At 36.9% G+C, this 23,620-nt stretch overlaps 1 protein-coding gene across 1 annotated transcript in view; it reads left to right on the forward strand.

Annotated features, from left to right (window-relative positions):
- Positions 1-23,620, forward strand: part of ROCK1 (Rho associated coiled-coil containing protein kinase 1) — a 90,101-nt gene that overhangs the window by 20,738 nt on the left and 45,743 nt on the right. Inside the window, exons 3-11 of the mRNA XM_083821860.1 lie at positions 9,821-9,902; positions 13,950-14,050; positions 14,834-14,971; positions 16,222-16,397; positions 19,106-19,190; positions 21,015-21,159; positions 21,454-21,592; positions 22,854-22,945; positions 23,175-23,334. Of these exons, the coding sequence (XP_083677986.1) occupies positions 9,821-9,902; positions 13,950-14,050; positions 14,834-14,971; positions 16,222-16,397; positions 19,106-19,190; positions 21,015-21,159; positions 21,454-21,592; positions 22,854-22,945; positions 23,175-23,334 (1,118 nt within the window). The remainder of the gene's footprint in view (positions 1-9,820; positions 9,903-13,949; positions 14,051-14,833; positions 14,972-16,221; positions 16,398-19,105; positions 19,191-21,014; positions 21,160-21,453; positions 21,593-22,853; positions 22,946-23,174; positions 23,335-23,620) is intronic.

Raw genomic sequence — 23,620 nt, forward strand, 5'->3', positions numbered from 1 at the left:
CTTTTTAATAGCAGAAAGAACATTTTACAGCCAAGGGCATAACGGGGCAGCTAAAGGCAGCAATTTAAATTGTTGATGGGAGGACTTACTCTCCTTTTACCATAATGTGTTGAGATGAAATATCTGAAGGTGGTTTTGCATATTAAATACCTTTTACATTTGTTACATTTCTTCTTATGGACATGTTGATATTCTGACAGTCATCTGGACAACATGGTGGGAAAATACTAAGAATTCATCTAGCCTTCCAGGTAGTTATACAGCTGTTATTTTGTATGTGTAAGGTAACTTACTGATGGCAGAAGAGACAACACTTGGTGTAGAAGCTTTGTAGCTCACAAAAGAGCACATTGAAGCATATTGCAGAGCACATCAACCCATGCAAGTGAACCTTTTTTTTAATAAGGAAAATAAACTACAAATGTCAAGAGATGTCTCATTGCAAAATGAAATAACGTTAACTTGACTTAATAGCGATCAGATTTTACTTCTGTTGCTCCTTTCCCTGGACTGCTTCCAAACATCTATTGTACCTATTTCTACATAAATTTTGCTGAAATTTATTGATGATTTTTGGCGTATATATTCATTTTCACTAAAGATGTTGCTTTCTCATCTTAGAGCTGTTCTTAAGGATGTAATGTTAAGTGGAATTAAATATAATGCTCAATTCAAATTGTAAAATACCAATGTACTAAATTTAAGCTTGGTTTTAAAGACTATTAACCACAGTAGAGTTTCCTAGTGCAGTGAAATGAGTGTTGTAATAGCGTTACAGGTTTTAGCTGGAGGGGGCGATGTCCTTATGTCTGAAGTGTATCTCGAGATTAATATGAATGTTCCATAATTATAGGCATCAAATAGTGGTCAGAATTGGTGTGACTGAGAACAGAACTACAGATCCAAGATCTGCGTCTAGTCAGTGGACGAGGGGCTCTGACTGGAGAAACTGCCACTTGTTTTCAGTTAAAACAGCTAGACCCTTAAATGCTAAGTGCCTTTGAAAGAGCATTACAGCTATGCTGACCTCTCTGTAGACTTGTACCTATGGTTTTCTTCAGTAATAATAAGGGTGTTAACGAGACTGAGATGTCTATGGGCTCTGATGTTAGCAAGTGTGTATTTTAATATATTATTTATATTGTATAATATAATATTCTCTATATATCTACATGTACATAATATATAATTATATGTATTCTATGCTACATTCTATATTATATTTACCTAATATATTTTTCATACATTTCTGGGTGTACAGATTCATGTAGTAAGTATATACCATGGAAACTTGTCAGCAAAAATATTGGAATAGGTGACGTTTGAGCAGAATGTAAGTACATGGACTCGTATATAACTACACAGAGTTGTGATATGGGTGAAGCTTGCAACTGCATGTGGAAAAACTTTAAAAGGCTGAAATGAAAATAACCCTTACTGCTTTCAATACCTTTGACTTGAGGTTTCAAGATCGTATTACTGAGATTAAGTCTTTACTGAGATTTTAAGTCTTAGCTCTTCACTGAGTTTAATATTTTTTCATGTGTAGGCTGTCTTTAACTTGAGTTTGTGAAAGCTCTCTGTGAGTATTGCAAGACACGAAGAAGTAACGAGCTCTGCGGTATTGTAGCTGGCAGCAGCAGAGTGCGATGTATCAAGTGCCTTGTACTCAGGCTCCTGTCAGTTTGTATACTTTGCCTACTCTAACAATGTAATGAAAATTCTTCAGTGAAGTGTTTTAATTCTGTGTACATTCACTTGTCTGCTTTTAAGATGAAGCACTATATTACAGTTTCGTGTTCTCTGGGCAGCAAAATAAATGAACGTGGTTAACTTACAACTATACAGTCTTTTGCGTACTTGACTAGGGATAGAGAAATGTAGTCCTGCTGGCCTGAAAGTTGGTTCAAACTGTTCTTGCCTGGAATTAGTGGGTTGTATGGCTGTATTCAGAACTTGTTCTCAGGTAGAGGTTTACTTGCTCACTTAAAAAAAAAAAAAAGTGTGGGTGGGAGAGGGAATAATGCTGGACATGAGAAGGAAGTGGTGTGTTTTTTCTTATCAGTGAAGTAGGGTGTTTCCCAAAACAGTATCAAATAGAGCCCAAAGGTTTTCTGATGAGAGCTGAAGAAACATCAAGCAAGATGAGCTAAGCTTTGTAATGAGGTCTGCCTAATTATCACTTGTGTTAGTGGTAGGGAGTTAAGGGTGTTTTTAAGATGATTTATTCCAGAAACTACCTTCATGCAAACCAAAAGCATAGCTGTAGCCTTGAGAAAGAAGGAAGAAAATTTTGATGTTGGAGAAATGGAATCATTAGGTTGGAAGGGACCTCTTGATCGTATCATGGACATACTAGAATGAGTCTAGAGGAGGGCCACCAGAACGATCAGAGGGATGGAGCACCTCTCCTATGAAGAAAGGATGAGAGAGCTGGGGATGTTCAGCCTGAAGAAGAGAGCTCCAGGGAGGCCTTATAGCAGCCTTCCAGTACCTAAAGGGGACCTACAGGAAAGCTGGGGAGGGACTCTGTCAGGGAGTGGAGTGATAGGACATGGAGTAATGGCTTAACACTAAAAGAGGGCATATTAGATTGGTCATTAGGAAGAAATTCTTTACTCAGAGGGTGGTGAGGCCCTGGCACAGGCTGCCCAGAGAAGCTGTGGATGCCCTATCTTTGGAGGTGTTCAAGGCCAGGCTGGATGGGGCTTTGGGCAGCCTGGTCTGGTGGGAGGTGTCCCTGCCCATGGCAGGGGGCTGGAATTATATGATTTATGGTCCCTTCCAACCCGAGCCATTTAACGATCACCTAGTTCAATGCCTCTTCTCAAGCAGGTTCAGCTAGAGCAGACTGCCCAGGATCATGTTCAGATAGACTGGGAATATTTCTGTGGAGGGGAGAGACTACATCCTCTATGAGCATTCTGTTCCAGCATTTGACCACTCACATCTTTTTATTTTTAGAGATTTATTATATTCAGAGGGAATCTTGTTTTTTAATTTGTGTCTGTTGCCTCTTGACCTGTTGGTAGAAAACACTGAGAAGAGTATGCCCTCTTCTTCATTCCCTCCTGTTTCACACGTGTGGACAAGATCTGTGAGCCTTCTCTTCTCAGGCTCCCTCAGCCTCTCGTAGCAGTCCCTTAATCATTTTTATGGCCTTTTGCTGGATTTACTCTCTTATACCAGTATCCCAGTGCTGGGCCCAGCACTCCAGGTGTGGCCTCACCAGTTTGAGCAGAGGAGAAGGATCACCTCTCTTGTCTTGCTGGCATTGCCCTGCGTAATGCAGCCCAGGGTGCTGCTGGCTGCCTTTGCTGTGAGGGCACATTGCTGGCTCGTGACCACTTTGTCCCCTGTCCCCTGAGGTCCTTGTTGGCAGACCTGCTTTGCAGCTGGTCAGCACCCAGCGTGTGCTGGTGCCAGGGGTTCTTCCTCCCCAGCTGCAGGACTTGCCATTTACATTTGTTGAAGTCCACGAGGTTCTTCTTTGCCAATTTTTCCAGCCTTTCCAGGTCCCTCAGACAATTCAAAGATCTGGTCATTCAATTCAAAGAAACTTCCAATTTTTTTTTTTGATGCAGTTGAGGTACTAATTCTCATGCGAGTTGGAAAGTAGGATATAAAGACTTCTTGTACTACTAAAATAAGCTATTTCTGTTGATAATTTACCACAGAGATTATGCATGTATGATGGGGCATTGCGACGAGTTGTGATGAACGCTTGAAAATTAAGTTCAGTCAGGTTTGTTGATTTAAAGTAGGGGAGGAAGCTTTAGTACTATAGAAATAAACAGGAAAATAGTCACAATACAGGGAACTAAACCAGGGATGGTTAGAGTTGTAGCTCTTAAGACTTACTGTGCTCTCGCCAAAAAAGGAAAAGTAGCAAAGACTTGAAGCTTGGAAAACTGCCAGGCAGTCCAAGGAATGCAACTTTTGTGTGCTGATAACACCCATTGAGTGTTTCTTGGTTCTTTGAATGATAGATAAATAGTAAAATAAACAGTTGTCTCCCTAGCAGAGTTTCAGATGGATTTAGTACATTTTTCTTTATCATATGCTTCCACTAGATGATGATATGTCACAATGAAATGTGTATTAAGTAAGGAAAAAAAAAAACAAACCTGTAACTGTATCCTGATAATGTAGGTCATATATGTTTGACTTTATATCACTTACAGATTGAGATAATAAATTTTGCCACATTGGAGTTGCTTGATAGAGTATAATTTGAAACATCCTAACACTACATTTCACTATAAAATTGCATTAATGTTAATTTCTTACATCTGAATAAGACTGGTGTTACATATATTGTAATGAGTTTTGCGATTAGGAATGTACTTACAGAGTGAGGCGGTCCAATGCAGTCATGGTAGGACTGACAACTTGATGCATTAAAACTCTGGGGATAGGTGCAGACGAAAATGTGGGAAAAATGCCAATTGACGTGGAACTGCTTAAGTAATTGAAGAAAACCCACAAATTTTAAAGGAATCTCATGAAAAGAGGTTAGCATAACAGTCTGTGGAATTTATTGCTAATAAATCGTGTAATTATGTTACTGATAACTTCCATGTTATTGCATTCTGTATGTATAGAAAAACAGTAGGGAAAACTAAGGAAAAGGCTACAGCAGAAATCTTTCTGCTCATCTCTTCATGAAGAAGCTTACAGGAGCTCCCACAGTGGAGTCCTTCCTTACATTGCTCTAGAAAAGGGTTTTATACAAATTCTTACAAAATAGTAAGATTGTTGAGACTGGTTGATATTTATCCATCTTTTTTTTACCTGATGGTGTCTCATTAAGGCATGTGGTGTGTTTGTGTGTGTATAACCTTACTGTTTATCTACGTTACTGCTTAAAACTGTTCTTACAACACTAGGATAGTTGGTAAATGTATAGCATTATTTTGTTCTTTCCCTGAAGAAAAAAAAAAATGGGAGAATGCTGGAGCCCCCAGCCCAGTAGCAGAACAAGCGAGCCTACGTGTGCTATGATGAGCACGATCTAACTCATAGTGTGGAAAGAAGTCATGCTTTGCAAACCTAGTATAGTTTATGGAAGTAATTGCTGAGTATGAGGAAAACAAAGCTTTTGTCAAGGCTCTTCATTTGAGCTTTTTTATCAAAACGCAGTTGCGTTGAGCTAGGGCTGTTTTGTGGGTTGATGGGTGAAGTAAGAGTTGGTGCTCAGTTTACTCAAATCAGCGATCAGTAATGGAGTCTAATAGGCCTGTGCTGCTGCTCAGAAATAAGTGACCTAAAGTGGTGAATGTTGAGATGAGAAAATCAGTGATCAAAGAAAAAATTAATATTTGTCGGTGCCTGGGTGATTAATAGTAGTAGATGATACTCAGTATGGGAGAGAAACCAATATTTGTGTGGATGTGTTGTTGAGTGTTGAACTAGCTCTGATTTATAGTACCTAGTTTTGTGAAAGAGTCAATTTAGTGTACAGGGATCGTCAAAATTACCCAAATAGTTCAGATAATAACTTATAACTTAATGAAGAACGGGACAGGAAACGCTGTGCTGCAGTATATGCTTATGGTGTGATCACAGCTGAAATACTATTTGCAGTTTTCCCCTAGTTCAAAAAGTATAAAGTAGAAATTAAAGATAAAGCATGGCATTGGGCAAAGGTGAGAATTGTAATGTCTCTTACACAAGCATAATTAGAAAAGAGAAGGCCCAGGGGAAAATGATGGAAGTGTGTAAAAAAAAATGGTGTCATGAAGCATCTAGACAAAGTTATTACTTTCGTGACTTAGGCATGGCAAGCTCAGACTGAGGTATGCTTTCACATAACCTGTTGATACATAGTTATGTAAATGCAAGACACTTAAGCAGGTACAGAAAGTGATTAGAAAAAATGGCTGAAAAAAATTCTCGTGGGAGCTGATAAGTACAGCACTGCAATTTCGTATTCACAAATACATCAGAAGTATTGCCATATGCGGGACTTTTTCATATACTTTTTCCTAGACATACTAATCCTTATCTTTGGAGACAGTATACAAGTCCATGCTGACCTTTGATTTCACTCGGCGTGTCTGTTCTTTTGAAACTTGTAAGTGTGGGGTAGTGATGAACAAAACCAATGAGGGTATGTGGAAATGTTGGTTTGGTATGGAAGATCTCTCTGCACATTGTATTGGCTTTCTAGTATGCTTTTTTTTTTATATCAGGATAAATGAGGTATTTTAAATTATGAAGCTATTGATAGTTTCCTTAAACAAATGTGATGTAGAAAAGTTTGTATATTAGGCCATGAAACTGAGCAAAGGATGTTAGGAAGGAAGCTTTTTCCACTTTTTTAATCACCTCTGAAATACTATTACCAGAGAGGATGGAAGTGGAGATCATGTGTTTGCTTTTTTAAGCTAATGTATTCTAGTCTAACTATTAACATAAAAAGAAAACGTCCGTCTGTAAACCTCAAAGCTAAACAGGAAAATTGCTCTGTAATGACTGAATAAAGTAGGGCTTAGAGTAAGCTGAAAATACCTCTAAGCTACAATACGTGTCTCTAAGAAATGCTGGATGTTCCGTATTTCAAGAAGATACATATTAAAACCAGATTTTTCCCATTTGCATGTTTTCATTGTCATAAAAGTATTTAATTATTTAAATAAAGCATGTTAAATTATTGGATGTATGGCTACCAATTATGATGTCTTACTATACTGTCCTGTAAGCTCTTTTTTTCTTTAAGAGGGAGGAGGATATGGCTACTGTAGGTCTTGAAGGAAAGCTAGACCTTCCTGTCTGTATCAGGAAAGAAGTCAGATGGTATGCTGAAAGACCGAACGAGATGGAAACAAGAAAGATGAAAGATGGGTTCTCTTTGGAGCCATCAACAGTAATGGTTGTGCCTCCTATCATGCAGTCTTTATTTTTTTTCTCCTAGCTGTTATCGCTAAAACTCTGCGGTGTCTTCTGATCTGTGACCTGTACCACTTCCAGTGAGCATTGCCATGGCACTGTGCTCCTCCCTGTTCATTCACAAGTGATACCACTTAAAAATAGCTGTGCTTCTGCATTTCCCTTTGTACTGGGACAGCTTGTCAAGTTCACAAGTTCTTCTCCTTTAGCTAAAGCAAGTGAAACAGACTACTTCATGTCTCGTTATACTAGGTATCCTAAATACATGATTTCTGTTACTCATAAGGACTTACTATTTTCTACTTAGATTAAAGAAAATATCCCAACTCTTTAAATTCCCTTAAGCTTAGTATTTTATTTGCAGTCCACCATTAGAATAATACCATTCTATTTTTTTCTTCAGAAAGCAGATGAATTCCTTCAGTTCAAGTTTGGGAGTGAAGTTTGAGAGTTACGGATTTCCAAGTCTAAATATTGTAGATCTCCCTCCACCTCCACCCCCTTTATTTTTTAAGAAAGATTTGAACCAGGACAGTTTCTTCTCTGGATATTGTAGCAAAGGGGAGCTTGCTGTTGAAGAGACTGTTTTGAGTAAGAAATTCCTGGCCTGCAGCTTCCTGAGGTGGTGTTTGTGTGATTTTTGAAGTGTGATTTGAAATGCATGTGAGATCATTAAATAGGTGGAATTTGTATTTCAAAGTTTAAGTGTTTTACTTGAAAAAGTTCACATCTAAGATCCAAAGGGGAATATTTTCATGGTTAAATCTAAATTATACAGTACTGAAAAGTTGCTTTTGCCTGTTACAAGTGAATTTGCATACATATTTATTGTAGAGCTTTTTTAAAAGACACACCAACAGTGACAAGCCTGACAATGAAACTGTGACACTGTCTGCACTTACTGATTTTTTTTTTCTGGGTAGACTTAACGTTTAAAAAAGTTACAATAAAAATTAATATTGATATTAAAAATGTGTAAATATTCCCATTAGCCTTAGCTTGTTGCATTCAGTTCTTAAAATATTCCCTTTCCCAAAGGAGAAAAAAAAAATTAGACGTTGGCTTTTGGAACAAAAGTTTTGTGTCATCTGTGGCCCCCAGGCAGATGGATCGAGGCCCCAGATCTGAAGGCTTACAGGCAAAATGGCCCCCGACTTGGGCAGCGCATCCCCATCACTTGTTTGTGCTTCAAAATGGCAGGAGGTGACCCAGCGGCCTTGCGGATGTCCTGTGCCCCTCGCAGCGTGGGGCTCAGTGCAGAGCTACCAGCGGCCTTTGTCCTGCTGCCGTGGTTCCTCCGTTGAAGTTACCAAAGGAGGGAGATTTTTTAGTGGATTTTCTGGATGTTTACTGTGTATCTTTGGAAAAGGCATCTTTTAGTAGGTTAAAAGTATTTCTTGCCAAGTTGCGTTTACCCGGCATAGCTTTATTTCCACATCTGTCTTGAGTCCAAGTTGTTGTTGGCCTCTTACTCATGTTTATATTACGGACGCATTAAGTAGTTAGTCCATTATGTTTTTTCCGTTGTCGTTTACTTTCCTTTTTTGTCATCGGTGTAAGTTCAAAATGATGATCCTTTAATATGCTCAGGATGCAGAAGCGGACTTGAAGTGCTGTGAAAATATTGTGATACTTTCCTTTATCATTTTCCTTGTAACGTTTCTAAGAGTTCAAGCTAAGCCACTGTATGGAGACCTGACTTAACAGAGCAATGTTTTAATGAAATTAACAAATAGAATAACATCCAGCCGTTAAAGCAGTTCTGATTGTCGTTGTACTCTTAATTGCTTACCCTTGGTTTTGAATTCTAGCATGATTTTACTTCAGGCATAGTCTCTCAAAGGAAGTAGTGGTTAGAACTGATGGATCAGTTTTCAATCCCATATTACATGGTTTTATAAAACAGTCAAACCTAGATCTACTCAGATCTGACCTGATCAGATCGAAGATATCTGGTCTAATACCTCACTCCCAACGGGTCAGTAATAGATAGCATGGACACGTAGGTGGCAGTGGGACAAGTAAATAGTGGTGCTTCCCTGGCGTACTTTGTTAGCATACAGTAGTTTGTGTTTCGTGACCTTCCCCTCTGTTTTTGCTGTTGTGACTTACACACCACCTCGTTGACAAAGAAAATTCCCTAATGCTATTTATATGGTTCCTCATGATGTAACTTTCTTGAATACTTGATCGTTTCTCATTAGATACTGTACCTGTGGTTTTCAACCAACACTTCATCTAGTTCTTCTCTGAGAAGATAAAATCCGCTGAAGAGTCATGTATGCCTGTTGTAAAATTAATATCATAAATTTTAAGTCAGGAAATTTATGGCACTTAACAAGACCTTTTGTTTTTTGGTCATAGGGATGTATTCAGTGAAAGATCAGTGAATTTGCATGTGTATTTAGCACTAAGTTTTTGGTTTATAACTCTGTTATCTTAATAGCTATTATTAAACAGGAGGGAGGGAGTTGACTCTTGGAATTAGCATCATCGTCCTTTTTTGCCAGTGGCCTCCTAATGTTCAAGTGCCTCTTGTGTGATACGTTGAGACTTCTTAACACTGAACTTCATTAGAACTGCTATCTGTAGTTTTCGTATTTGGAAAAAATACTACTTTACATGTAAATGTGGGGCTTATAAGGTTAATTTTAATTCACAGAAGTATATTTGTTTTGAGAGGGATGAAGATTAAGTTTTGAAGAGCTCAGTGGAAGAGGAGTGACAGCTGTTTCATCTGTCCTTTAGAGATATGTAACTCCTAATTGAATCTTTAAATATGAATAATTTCATTTGTTTGGAAAATTGATGGGGACAACCGTTTTTATCTTCTCATTGACTGGCAGAAACTTACTTTCTTTCTAATTATTTTTAATTATTAATCGTTTTTCCAAACACTTAACTTTGCCTTCTTACTCCCCTCCTCCAGGATGGATTAGATGCTTTGGTATATGACTTGGATTTTCCTGCCTTAAGAAAAAACAAGAACATTGATAACTTCTTAAACAGGTGTAAGTATTCAATGTTTTGGTTACTAACTAACAGACTATAAATACCAACTACAATAAAAGAGGTTCTAGCTTTTTGAAAGGCTGTTAGAGAATTTGGGTGCATTAAGTTTTTGGATGTAAATTGTTTTAGGAGTCATATTTATTTCCCAGTCAGTACTCACACAGTTACTTACAGAAATCTGCTCCCCAGCAACTGAGTGTCCAAGTTAATATAAATGGTGTTGCTTTCAGTGGCACAGAACCTTTGAAGAAAAAGGCTTCTATCTTTGTTCTTGGCAACCTCCTGGATTCCCATAACTTGCTTTGTAATTGCATGTACTAATATATTATAATTAGATAACAGTAAAATGCCGTAACATATCTGCAGTGTCAAGAAGTCATTTTGAAATGTTCACTGACAGACTAGAACGTGTGTTTTGTGGGCATTTTTAGTATAAAAGGTCTGTTTTCATTATCGCATGAGAATACTGCGTAGCTGCTATATTTACTGGTGCATGCCACTGATGTGTCTGTAGAATTATTCTTTTTTTTCCCCTTTTTAAACATACATAAAATTATGTTAAGTCACCATGGTATTTTTCATGATCTTAAAAAAAAAAAAAAATATCAACAGGTGCAAAACCATCTTTTGAGTTTTATTGTGTAGACAGCAAAAAGAATACTTAAAAAGTGGTAAACCGTAGTGTCAGCAGTTCTTCTGTTATCTGATTTTTGCAACTGGAAGATAACCACTGTCCTATTTCACTTTCTTGTTAGTTCTGATTCCTGTTTTTTTGTGAAAGAATTTCAAAAATCACATACTGTTTATTCTACTCTTCAGACATAACTAATTTTAAAATTAGGAAGGAAATCGCTTTATATTTATCATTTTACTCTGTATTTTTCCACTACAAGTTTTCCTGCAGATTCTTGCCTGTAAGAATACTTGTAATGAATAAAGTTGATTCTTTTAATAGAAGCCATATTTCTATAGTTTTCATATTTAAAAAACAAAGATGAAGCAAAGAAAAACACTTAAGAGTTTTTTTTACAGACTACTGTCAAATTCTGGAAATAATGGCAGATACGTTTGCTGGTTCCAGACTTGCTGCTGCCTGTGGATTGAATGGCAAGCCTTGAAATTAAATTAACTTTTATTAGATTTTTACAAGCTTAAACATTGTAATTAAATGTAATAAATGTGGCAAATATGAAGTAATTTTATTAAAATAATCTAATTTTTGTCTTTGCTTCACTGAAATTTTTGTTCCTCTTTCCAAGGCATTTTTACATAGTTTACTCTGTCCATGTGTAAGCCACGATAGTGAATTTGTGGATTTTATTTTACTTTATTCCCTATTTCTAGTAATTTACGAGTCCAGTAGATCTGGTTTATGGCTTGCTTGCATGTAAGCTGGTTGCTGGAATACCTAAGGTCAAATGTTTAACTTTTCACAGTTCAGGCTATGTTTGAAATTGTACACATTGTTACACGCACATTTTGTATACTTAGTTATTTGCAGAGAAGGTGTGGTGAAACTGGAGAAAGGAGAAGTTGGATTAGGCAAAGGAAATACTTATTTCAGCAGATATTTTGAATACAGTTCTTATGTATAGTGAAGTCATCAGTTTCAGAAGCTCTTCACTTTTGCATTTGGGGATGAGTGAAGGAAAGGGAAACTTTTATTTACAGTCTGATAATGAGTATATTGTAGGTGTAAATTATACCCTGTGTAAAGTGTAACCTGAAGCAATGTGAAGGTGGAGAACAGACCTAATTATTTCACTTCAGACTGCTTTTAGAACTGTAATCTTGCTGTCTTTACTGGAATATAAAAACAAGTTGTGGGTATAAGTAGTGACCTTAGAGGGAACTGCGAAATCTAGTTTGTCTCAAACTGCTGATTTAAATAACAATAAAAAAGGCTTTATGTACGTACTCTAAGATGTATAGGAACATTTTCATGTTAACTTCAGTTTCAATAGAAAATCATTTAAAAATCTTTTTGCAGTATTAGCTGTCCAAACAGTTTGCACCGTTATTCTAGAACTTAAAATGAATTTTTACATTGCAAATCAGAATTTGCTTACTTTATTTTATGGACTGATGATTGCCCTATGAGCCTGTCCTTATCCCCTCCTATATTTATCTGGGTTTATGTTGTATGTTTGTGGAGATTCTGTCTTCAAAATCTGCCTCTGTTGCCTAAGGTTGTGAGGGTTATTTGCACAGACATGGAACCTCATTAATTTTCTACCATATATGATTTAAAGAATAAAGAGATCAACTATTCAAGATGCTAGGGACTTGGTTTATTTCTGGACAACGTGTAAACTTTATCATCAAATGTCAGGCCAAGTTGGAGTTGCTGGTTTTTGCCATGGGAGCCACCCGACCTGCTCATAAAGTGTAAGCTGGTTGTGTCCTCCCCTGTTAGCAGGACATTTGGAGCTGCCTATTCAAATATGTTGCAGTCTGATAAACCTTGTTTGACTGATCTTTGAATATTAAGATAAAATTTCCAACGCTGTTGTTAATGTAACGTGTTGTCTGAAGATCCTGGGCATTAGTATGTCTCTCAAGCAGTAAATTGCAATTTTGCAACTGCTCACAAGCCTGGTTTATGTTACTTAAAAATATTTAGCTTAAATTGCTCTTATTTTCCTTTATTCTGTTTTGGCCATAGTTGAGGTTTCTAATTGAAAACACTAATGCATTTATATTGTGCCTAGTTTGTCTTTGCAAGAATGTAAAGATTTTTCATTCAGAATTGGTAGATTTGCTGGTAGGAGATTATTAGGCAGTAAGTTAACAATAATTGGAAAGCTGTCATGAGAATTGCTGCATGTCAGTTCTGTGCAGTCCTACCCATCCTCTGCTATAGGTCAGCTTTCACCTTGCAATGGGCAAATAGGGCAAGGCATTATTTTTTTCAAATTACTGAATATTTTGATCCTTATGTGAAATAATTTGTCAGAATTTACAGATTTAACATCATTTATTGAAATTAGCTTTTGGCATGCTGCATTGTAAAGGGATGGCTTCACATTAGTAATTCAAGAGATTATTTATTCAAACTAAACTATTTGTTTCTTTAACATTATAAAATCATAACGGATCTTAATTGTATGTGTGTTGCTTTTGTTTTAGATAATGACCTCTGCATATTGAAATCTAAGGGTAGTCTTCTGTTGTCTGCTAAATCTGTTTTTAAAACATGAACTCCAAAAATGACATTTTTCCTTCTTTTTCTTCCCGTCTGTACTTTTTTCTGAAGTTTGCTTTTAGGCCTAGCATATTATTTTTGAAAATAAAATACTGTTGTATAATGTATTTTATTAGGAGTGTGTCTGTTTTAGTAGCTGCTCCTTCTTTTTAGAAATACTGAAATGTGAAGCTTTTCCATGTAATCTCATGCCAGCGTTGACCCACATGGATTAAAATAGACTGTTTTAATCTTTGACCAAATTTGGAATTAGAGTATCTGCCCACTGGGAGTTTGTAAATTATTGTAGTTTATAGAATGACAGGTTTATATAAATAATTACAGTGATTCCCACTGCATGTTTTAAATTAAAATCTACTTTTTTGAGCAATAGGAATAATAAAATTGCAGAATACGGAAAGCTTATTTAAAAAAATAGTTTCTTCAAGCATCTCTCATGTATACTTTATGATGTTTTCTCAGATGTATTACACAGTTATCCAGAAATAATCTTTTTAAACAGATTTGCTTGCAAGCAAGATTATGCTGGATATGAAGTATGAAGTTTTTGCTTAGCTCTTTTTTTTCCAGATAACTCTTTTAGAAAAAATTACCAAATTAACATCTCCGGTAACTTGATTGTACAGTAGTTACTGCATTATTTTTATATCAAGTTTTGATTACTGCGGTAATGAGAATGAGGTCATGCAGTCTGCAGCGTGGTTTCCAGTAGGGAGGTAGGTTAAAAATGAAGTCCCCTTTAAAGAGGAATATATCTTGCAATAATGATGAGAAATAAAAATGAGACGAATGGGTTTAATTAAATTGATTATATACGAAATATGTTTTTTCTTTCATACAGATAAAGACACAGTAAATAAAATGAGAGATCTGCGCATGAAAGCTGAAGATTATGAAGTGGTGAAGGTGATTGGTAGAGGGGCATTTGGGGAGGTTCAGTTGGTAAGTTGTGTTTCTGTACATTTGGACGTATGCCTGTCGTATTTGTTTGTGTCTGTTTCTGAATACAATGTTCAGAAGATGAAGTCTTAGGGTTTTATAGCCTTAAGCTCAATGAAATTTTATTTCTTTTTATCCCATGGAAATGTTTCTGAGAATCTTGCACTTCAGTACTGTCAATCCGCACTTATTTTGCTTTGTAAGATATGCTTCTCCTGGTAAAGTGGAATATATATCAACTGTAGTCAACAAAATTAGCCTTTGCCAGTGTGTATGGACACTTGAAAAATTCTTCAAGACTAGAAGAATTTCTGCTGGTTCAAGGAATACAGCAGTCTTGTAGATGTCTTTCACAAGATGAGAGGAGATGCGTATGATGTTTGCGATAGATTAATGGACTTGTTCATGCTGCTTTATTAAACTGAGAATTGGTGGGAGAAACTAGAAATAGGCAGCAAGTATTTGTGTATGCTAATGATCTCTGGAAAATGCTTATGTATTTAATAGGTGCCATTATTTGTGCTTTTAGAGATATGCACCTACAAGTCATGAAGTGACTTATGCTTATGGACTCTGGATAGTTCTAGCAAATATTTTAAGAATAATGCATATATTGTCAGAAAATGCAATATAATTATTTTGTAATTCTTTAAAAATTCTTTATAAATGTGAAGAGTCTTATGAAACCCATTAAATAGTGAAGCAGGAAAAAGACGTTTCATGATGTTCTTCATATATTAAGGTGGGAAACTAACATGTTGTTTTATGTCATGCTTGTCTTCATAGGTGAGGCATAAGTCGTCAAGAAGAGTGTATGCTATGAAACTTCTAAGCAAATTTGAGATGATAAAAAGATCAGATTCTGCTTTCTTCTGGGAAGAAAGGGATATTATGGCTTTTGCTAATAGTCCCTGGGTTGTTCAGGTATAGTGAGATTACTTTTAAAAATGTTGTTATGGTAGAATAGTTCCATTTCAATACTGCATCACTTATATTTATGTGTCTTAGTTTTTCTAACTCCCATTTTGGTTACATTGATCTGGATCTGTCAGGGCAACGCATTACTAACAGTAACTAACAGTTGCTGTTTGCAACAAATAGCTGATACTGTGCTTCCTTCAAAACTGTGTTGTGTCTTAAATACAGGATAAGCTATTCTGTGTGTTATTAAAACTATTTGCCAGGTATAAGTTAAAACTGGTGAGTCTGCTTTATAGTACTTTTGGAAGTAGCCAACATATCAGAAATCGGTGCTTAAGATGTAGCTTCTGTATATTCCAATTTGTGTGTATATGTGACTGCAAATTATGCCTGCTCTGGTTACGTTTTCCTCACTTCAGTTTTATCACTGACAATTTTTTGGGAGGCATCGCTGCCTTTGAAGTTTATATGGATAATGCCTGAAGCTGTCATCATACATTTGTGTGCACATGTTAACTTGTTCATTTAAACTGTTCTTACCCTTAAGCATGTAAATACTTTTGTTAAGTTAGAATTAAAGTCATTCAAGAGTTACCTAAAAATCATTCAAGACTTACCTAAATCAAATATGCAACTACATTACTATCTGTCTGGGAGTGATTGTGCAAAATTGTTTTATGATTTTCAGAAACATTTAAGTTACCATGCTTAAACCTACTTGCACAAGTTGTGTTGAACAGAGCTTTTACTGCTGTAAGGGAAATATTTTTCTCAATTGTTTAAAATATAGGTTCACTTTCTAAACAATGAATACATTGACCGTAGAATAATATTTTGTGATAACACAAATAGAATCAGGCAGATGTTTGAAATACAATAGTTCCATGTTTACATATTTGTCAATTGGTGTCCCAGGGAGTAAGGAAGCATCTTGGCCTCTTATGCAATGAGCTTTCTTTGAAATGATTACAATTTGGTGCAATAAATACCAAAATCTGTAACCAGAGCTCTACTGCTTCTGTAGTAACATAAAGGGATGATCTGGCATAAAGGGAAGATCTGGCAGAAACTGACTTGAGATTAATTCCTTTTTAGGAGGTCTACTGGATGATGCAAAGCTGCTGCAGTAGTTGTAGCAACTCTTTTACTTCGTAAATGAATTTGCACTGAAATTCTGTGAACTTTCAACAAGCGAAAGATTAGACAGCTGGAGCACTCAGTGACTTGTTCTTTTGTTTATGTTCTTTTTACAGTTATTTTATGCATTCCAAGATGATCGTTACCTTTACATGGTCATGGAATACATGCCTGGTGGGGACCTTGTGAATTTAATGAGCAACTACGACGTTCCTGAGAAATGGGCAAGATTTTATACTGCTGAAGTTGTTCTTGCATTAGATGCAATTCACTCAATGGGTTTTATACACAGGTGAAAAAGAAAAAAGTACTGTTAGTGTTGTTTTAATCCCAGTGCTGTCAGAGTGACTTTAAGGCCATTTTAAAATTGCTGATATGACTTCATTATTATTTCACAATTATTCCATCTTACAACTTCAAAACTTCTTGTCATCAGGAGGTACAAAGATGAGGTGACACAGTCAAAGTAAAGGTTTTCAGCAGGATGGTCTTCCTCAGTTTAGGGAGTAATAAAACTGTACCAATTTACCAAAAGATATAGAACTGAAGTGGCATGAACAAGTTGGCCCCCAAAATTAATCATTTTTCTTGACTAGAAAAAACTGTTTTGAGAATTTGATAGCAGTAGCATACACTATTAGTAATTATTAACTCTCAGTTCTGCATTTAAAGCCTCAGCTGGCATCAGTGGCCTGTTAAGAAACTGAGCAGGGTGAGGAAAATCTCCCAGCCACCTGTTTTCTGATAAGGGGCAAGATGGAAAATAGAGACAGAGTGAAGGGACTTAGGTTAGTTTCATATTAACGTACTTGCCCTCAAGTGAATTGTAGTCTCTTGTCAGATAGATTGAGTGTTCTCTTTTGTTGATATTTGAACTTCTGTCTGTTTAGCTTTTAACCATATTTACTAGAAGCAGGAGAATAAATTTTTAAACTAAAAATACACAAACAGCTTGAGAAAGACTTAGTGTATATACTCTCAATTTGTAGTTTGGCCAGAAGATCACTGTTAACACTTAAGTTTTTTCAAAAAACAAAAGCAAAGCAAAAAGAAAAACTATGAATCCATTGCTTGAGTAGAATCTATAGAATCACAAATGCTAAAAAAAAAAAGCTACTATGCCACATTTAAGGAATAAATTGGCTGAACCATTTGTACAGGTGTATTGGCAAACTTTAGAAAACAGAGATTTGAAGTTGCCAAAAGCACTGTCAATCTTTTCCTCAAACTCTGGATTACTTTGACAGCAGATGTTTTGGAATTTGTTTTTAAGTAGTTTACTCAAATTTGAGGACTGAACAGAAGCTGATGAAAATACAGGCTCATGACAGAGGACATGGAAAGGTCTGAGTCTGCTGCTTTTGCCTCAGCCTCTCTTTATAAGTTCTGCTTTCAGGTTGGAGGGTAGAGCATTCGTTACTTCGGCAGAGGAAGGTCAAACTGAGTCCCCTGTATGCAAACGGGGCATATGTGAGTCCAAGGCTGGTGGGATACACAGAGTTGTGAGGAAGGTAGCCAATACCGGGAGATACTGCTCTCTATGACCAGTGAAAGGCTGCAGCAATCAGGAGGTTTCTGTTGACTGGAAGGAAAGAAATGGCCCTCCCATCTTGCCCTGAGAGGGCAAGGGGGGGAGGATCAGGGGACTGCAGGCTGATTATGGAGTAAATTCTAAGGAAACTGTTTCCAAGCACATGGACAGGAAGGTGATTGGGAACAGCCTGCATGGATTTACTCAAGGGTAAATGTGCCTGCTTAACCTGATTGACATCTGTGATGAGGGGAAAGCAGTGTGTGTTGTTTGCCTTGACTTTAGCAAGGTTTCCAACGTAGCTGGAATGGAAAGATGGTTGCAGTGAAAGGATGAGAGGCAGCGGATGACACAAGTTGCAGCAATGGTTAACTGAGCACTGGCACAGGCTACCCAGAAAGATTGTGGGGTCACCCTCCTTGTAAATCTTCAAAAGCTGCCTGGACAACCTGCTCTAGGTATCCCTGCTTAAGCAGGAGGGTTGGAGCAGATGACCAGCAGATGTTTGTTCAGTGAATATCCAGTTATTGTTAGGAAAAGTTTTCACTGTGAGGGTGGTCAAACAATGGAAGAGTTGTAGAGAGGTTATGAAATCCCCATCCTTGGAAAAAATTCAAAACTTGACTGAATTTGACCCTGAGGAACCCGAATGCAACTTTGAAGTTTGAACTGATTTCCTTAGCTGTACTTTGATCAGGCAGTTGGACTAAGAGTATTTCAAAAAAATAAATAAAAGATTCCCAATCAAAATTATTCTGTGTGTACACTGATACGTTTCTGCTGCACACCCTGAGATGAGGTAATGCTAGGACTTCGTTTCATTGTAGTGGCCAGAGTTTTCCATTTGAGGTCCCAGAAATATACTTTCACCTGAAACCATTATATTTTTTGATAATTGTTTTTTTATTGTGGTTCTGCTATAGTATACTTAGTACCATTAGCATTGCTGAACTTTACAGTTACTTCATGAAAACTTTCTATAAGAGAATCTCTGTGTGGAAAAGGCCGCACAGCAACACTCCTTTTGGGCCACAGACAATTATTTATTCCACAAATATACTTTGTAAAACAGCATGCATTTATCTCCTGAAAATAGAAGTGATACAAAAAAAGAGGTTATATTTTCAAGGCTGGTTCGAGGTGGTTATCTCACAACCAGAATGGATTTCTTTTGTGTAGCTGTATCCTAGTAGAGAGGGACTTCAGCAAGTTAGTGGTTTTTATGAAAACTTGACGTTTGAGGTTTGGTGACTTTAGACTGTTCCCACATCCATTATCACTTTTTTTAATGCTTCAGTTCCACAGTCTGTATGTGGGACATGATACTATAAGAAGGAAAAAATTGAGGAAATAGTTGTGTTTTCATGTTGTATTTTCCTTGTCATGTTACATCTGAAAAATAGTTGTCTTTTGTTTTCCTAAGTTAAATTGACTGGTTAACTCTTACACAAATGTTTTTCTCTTTTCAGAGATGTGAAACCTGATAATATGCTGCTAGATAAAGCTGGTCACTTAAAACTAGCAGATTTTGGTACTTGTATGAAGATGAACAAGGTAGACAATTTTTAATTTTTTTTCCCCTTTGTGAAAGGAAGACATGTAAAAGTGAAAATAAAATGCACTGAAAAAAATAGCTAGATGAAAAATGTCCAAGATTCCACTCTATTGCCATTACTATTATTTATGCATCCTGTTAAATGACAATGTAGAATGCAAAAATGGCTCTTGAAGTAGGGATTGCATCAACTCTATACTGTTTATTAGGAAGGCTGCCTGAAGTCAAGCCATTGATTATCTTATAGATTCCTCTGGATTATTTCTTTAAGTCTTTGACTGTCAAAGCTGATGGAAAAAAAGTGAGATATCTAGTTAAGTTCAGTGATGGAAAACATGTCCGAATTGCTGAATTCTGATTATACGTACTAGCATAAGCTGACCTATATAAAAGCCAAATCTGAAGGAAACGGGTTAAAAGAGTGTCACAGAATTTAATTTTTTTTAAATATATCTTGAGGTCATTAAAAAAAAAAAAAAGTATTTTAAGTACTGTGAAGCATTGTTGTTCCCTACACAAAATTCTGATTGGTTTGTGCTAGCCTCCACCTACATATCAGGAAAGCAACCTTAAATGTGTGATACTTTAACAGAGTCTGGATAATATATACATCATGTTCCAGGAGCTTTGAATAAATTGTTTTTGGAATAAATCAGCTGCCTTGCCATAAATAAAAGGCACCAGTGAAAACCAGGTGCAAGTTACGTGTACAAATTCAAATAGTTTCCTTAAGTCACAACCAGTCCACTTCCAGTCCACAGTGGAATAGCTGACACGTAATTTGGCTTAATACAGACTCATCTTTGATTTTGCTCTTAAAAAATAGGACTTCTGAAATATAGAAAAATATCCTTGTGCTTAAGCTGTAAGGGCCAAAAAGCAAGTAAAATATTATGAAACTTTGCTGTGTATTAGTGTCACAGAAGTAACTCATGTCAACAACACCTTACATTTTGTGCTGTACTAAATAAACGAGCTGTGTACTGAAGAGCCTAGTCTTGGGTTCCTCTAGCCTCTTGAAAGAGGAAAGTGGCTCTGTGGGAAAGAAACTGCTCAGCATAGATAGAAGTTTAGGTGCATTCTGGATTTGCTGCACGTGCAACACTAGATTTTTTCATTAGCTATATTTGTTGCTTAGTTATATATTGTACAAGTTTTCTACTAATCCATTTCTAGGATTGTTCCAGAAGTGCCTGAACACTGGAAAGGATCAGGTGATTGCCACTTTGGCATTCTAGATGCCATCTCCAATGTGATTGATCTCTTCTGCTAGTTCTTTCTTAGGGGTGTGAGGAACATGAAACGTTCTTCTCATCTGTCACACATTTTGAAGTCTATCTGCTTCAAGTTTCAGGGTCTTATCTGCATTGCAGTCTTCCTGGCATTAAGTATATTGTGTTGGAGGAGAAGAACTTAGTTTAGCTGATCCTGTCAGCAGAATCCTTGATTTGCTGGCCTATTTTGAGAGGAGCTTTCCTTGTTTACTCTATACCCTGGCAGTATATAAGACATTTATATTGGCATGAGCAGGAGAAGCTGTGCTGTGTTTACAAGGCTGAGATGCAATTCTGGTTACTTCTTGGATATTAACAAAGGTTTTTAAAGTAACTTCCACTGTGTTAACTTTGACAGGTCCAGCGCTTTGCTTTGGCTTTAGTAGTTTAGTAATTAAAAATGTTTAATTACCCATTCAAAAAAAAACCACCCATTTGTTCATGAAAGTTGTCGATTTGCTGCTGTTACTTAGGCTTCATAAACTCTTGAAAATAGCTTGCAATTTTGGTTCTTATATTTGGGCCTGGCTGTTTTCCTTCTCTTTGTAGGAAGGTATGGTACGATGTGATACAGCTGTAGGAACACCAGACTACATCTCTCCCGAAGTATTGAAGTCCCAGGGTGGTGATGGTTACTATGGAAGAGAGTGTGACTGGTGGTCAGTTGGAGTCTTCCTATATGAGATGCTTGTAGGTGAGTCATAGGCTAATCAAAATTGACTGCAGTACTTAACTGCACTCTATAATAAAATATCGGTGCTGCTTGTAACTGTTCCATTTATTACTTTCTTGACATAACTTTTGGTTTACTCACTGTGGTGTTTGCAAAATGGCTTAAAAATAATCTAGTACAGTTCTCAAACATTTGTCCTTACCTCTTGTTCAATTAGTTGCTTACATTTTGTTGCATGCATAATTCAAATGTTATAAACCAAATCTACAGTACTTCTGATCTACTTTTTAATTTTTTGCATTGCTGCTTTTTCAGGTGATACACCTTTTTATGCAGATTCTTTGGTTGGAACATACAGCAAGATTATGAACCATAAGAACTCCCTTACCTTCCCTGATGACAATGATATCTCTAAAGAGGCGAAAAACCTTATTTGTGCCTTTTTAACTGATAGGTGAGATTTAAACCTTATTCAAAATGAAAGTGAATCCTCATTAAGAAAACTTCTCATGTTGAAAGAACATGTCTGTGTGTGTGTGTGTGTGTGTGTGTACATGTGTATCTATATATATTTTATGGGGGTTTCTAAACTGCTGAACAGAAGTGGGACTTTGATAGTATTGGCATGAATGCAGCATAACTCTGTTCCTGTTTAGGTGCTACTGTAGATAAGTGTACGCGCTCTGAATGCACTTCTGTTAGTTGAATGTTCTCCTTTATAGGAGTTGGGTTTTATCTGTCTATCAGCTACAAAAATGTGAGAAAGTGTTAGCCTCTTGCTTAAAGTATGGCAAGGCTGTCTTAAATTTAGTCAATAACTCTTTAGAACTTTGGTTGCTTAGGGTTTTAAGTCACATTGTCTACTCTGAATCAGTTTTGTTTAACCTGAAGCAGTAGATACTGCAGACTGAACAGGTGGTATTGTCAGATTAGTATTGTCCAGTCCCAGAACTTGGGAGAGGAGTCTTGTGTTTGCTGCTGTTCTCTGTGGTAGTATGATGTATATTGGGGGAAGGGAAATGGTGCTAGGATGAGTGCTTATAAATTTAGTTTGAATGTGAAGTGTTACTCCTAAGTATCAGCTATTGTTACATTGGTTTATGGTGCAGAGTGTGAGGGGCTTGGATTCCTTTGGGACAAAACTAAAGCGAATGGTGCATTTCAGGAGTGCCCCTAATGCAATCCCAGCTCCTAGTGGGCGTTCAGCCCACACGATCAGGGTAGAGGCAACCCTGAGAAAGGCTGTGTGAAATGTGGGTGTTAGGTTTGTTCCCCTTTGTGGGTGCACTCTAGTTGCACCCACACTGCTTACTAATATAACCTTTGCAACTTTTGCTTGAGACCTGGGATGCAAAGGTGGAGGGGGGCTGTTGCGTTTGCTGAGCTTCATGGGATTCAAGCAACAGCATAAACTCCTAGTAAGAGTCGAATCTAGCTTCTGCCTGACAGCTGCGTAGCCAGTCCATGACGGTGGAAAGAGTAGCAGCAGGAGTTCTTATAGGCAAGTCTTAAAAACAGATTGTGTTCTGAAATATACATGCTGTGCTGCTGTAGTTGTCGTCATCTGAGAGTTTTGAGGTATACCTATTTCATGCCTTCGTTTGAGAGTTTGTTTTTTTCCCTTTTGTTGTTAGATGCGCCTTATGATTTGTCTTTCCTTTGGAATGATTTATGTAATCTTACATACTATACTGAAACCAAAAAACTCTTTACAGGGAAGTGAGACTAGGACGCAATGGAGTAGAAGAAATTAAACGGCACCTTTTCTTCAAAAATGATCAATGGGCTTGGGAAACTCTAAGAGACAGTAAGTATAATGCCTTTCTCAGAGACAGTGATTTGCCGTACTTTACGTATCATGTTAGTGAAAGAACTGCTATATTTCTTTTTAATGAAATTTAAAATCTTAGTTACACTGCAGAATGGAATGATATTTCTTAGACACCAAAGAAAAATACCCAAAAAACTCTTGGTTGTGTCACTTGAGTTATAAAATGATAACTAGCATATAATTATTCTCCTTTTTTTTTTTCCAGCTGTAGCACCAGTTGTGCCTGACTTAAGTAGTGACATAGACACTAGTAATTTCGATGATCTGGAAGAAGACAAAGGAGAAGAAGAAACATTTCCCATACCAAAAGCATTTGTGGGCAACCAGCTTCCATTTGTAGGATTTACTTATTACAGCAACCGTCGGTATGTACAGACAAAGCAAACTGATGGTATATTCTCTTGTCAAGACTCCTGTCTGACTCTTATGTAAATATAAGTCTTTACAGATTCTTACTTATGAGTCAGAATCCTAATAAATTACACTTTCTTGACACTTTGATAGCCAGTACTACTAGTCATCAGTACCTTAAAATATTGCACTGATTTTGTGAATGTTTTGTTCTGTATTAAGCATGTTACACCATGGTGTGGCAGAAACTGAGTAAGAAAAATTTGCTGTTGTGGTTTCTAGGCAGAGCTGCCTACAGAG

The sequence above is a fragment of the Anser anser genome (assembly GCF_964211835.1).
Source record: "Anser anser genome assembly, chromosome: 2".
Taxonomy (NCBI): Eukaryota; Metazoa; Chordata; class Aves; order Anseriformes; family Anatidae; genus Anser; species Anser anser.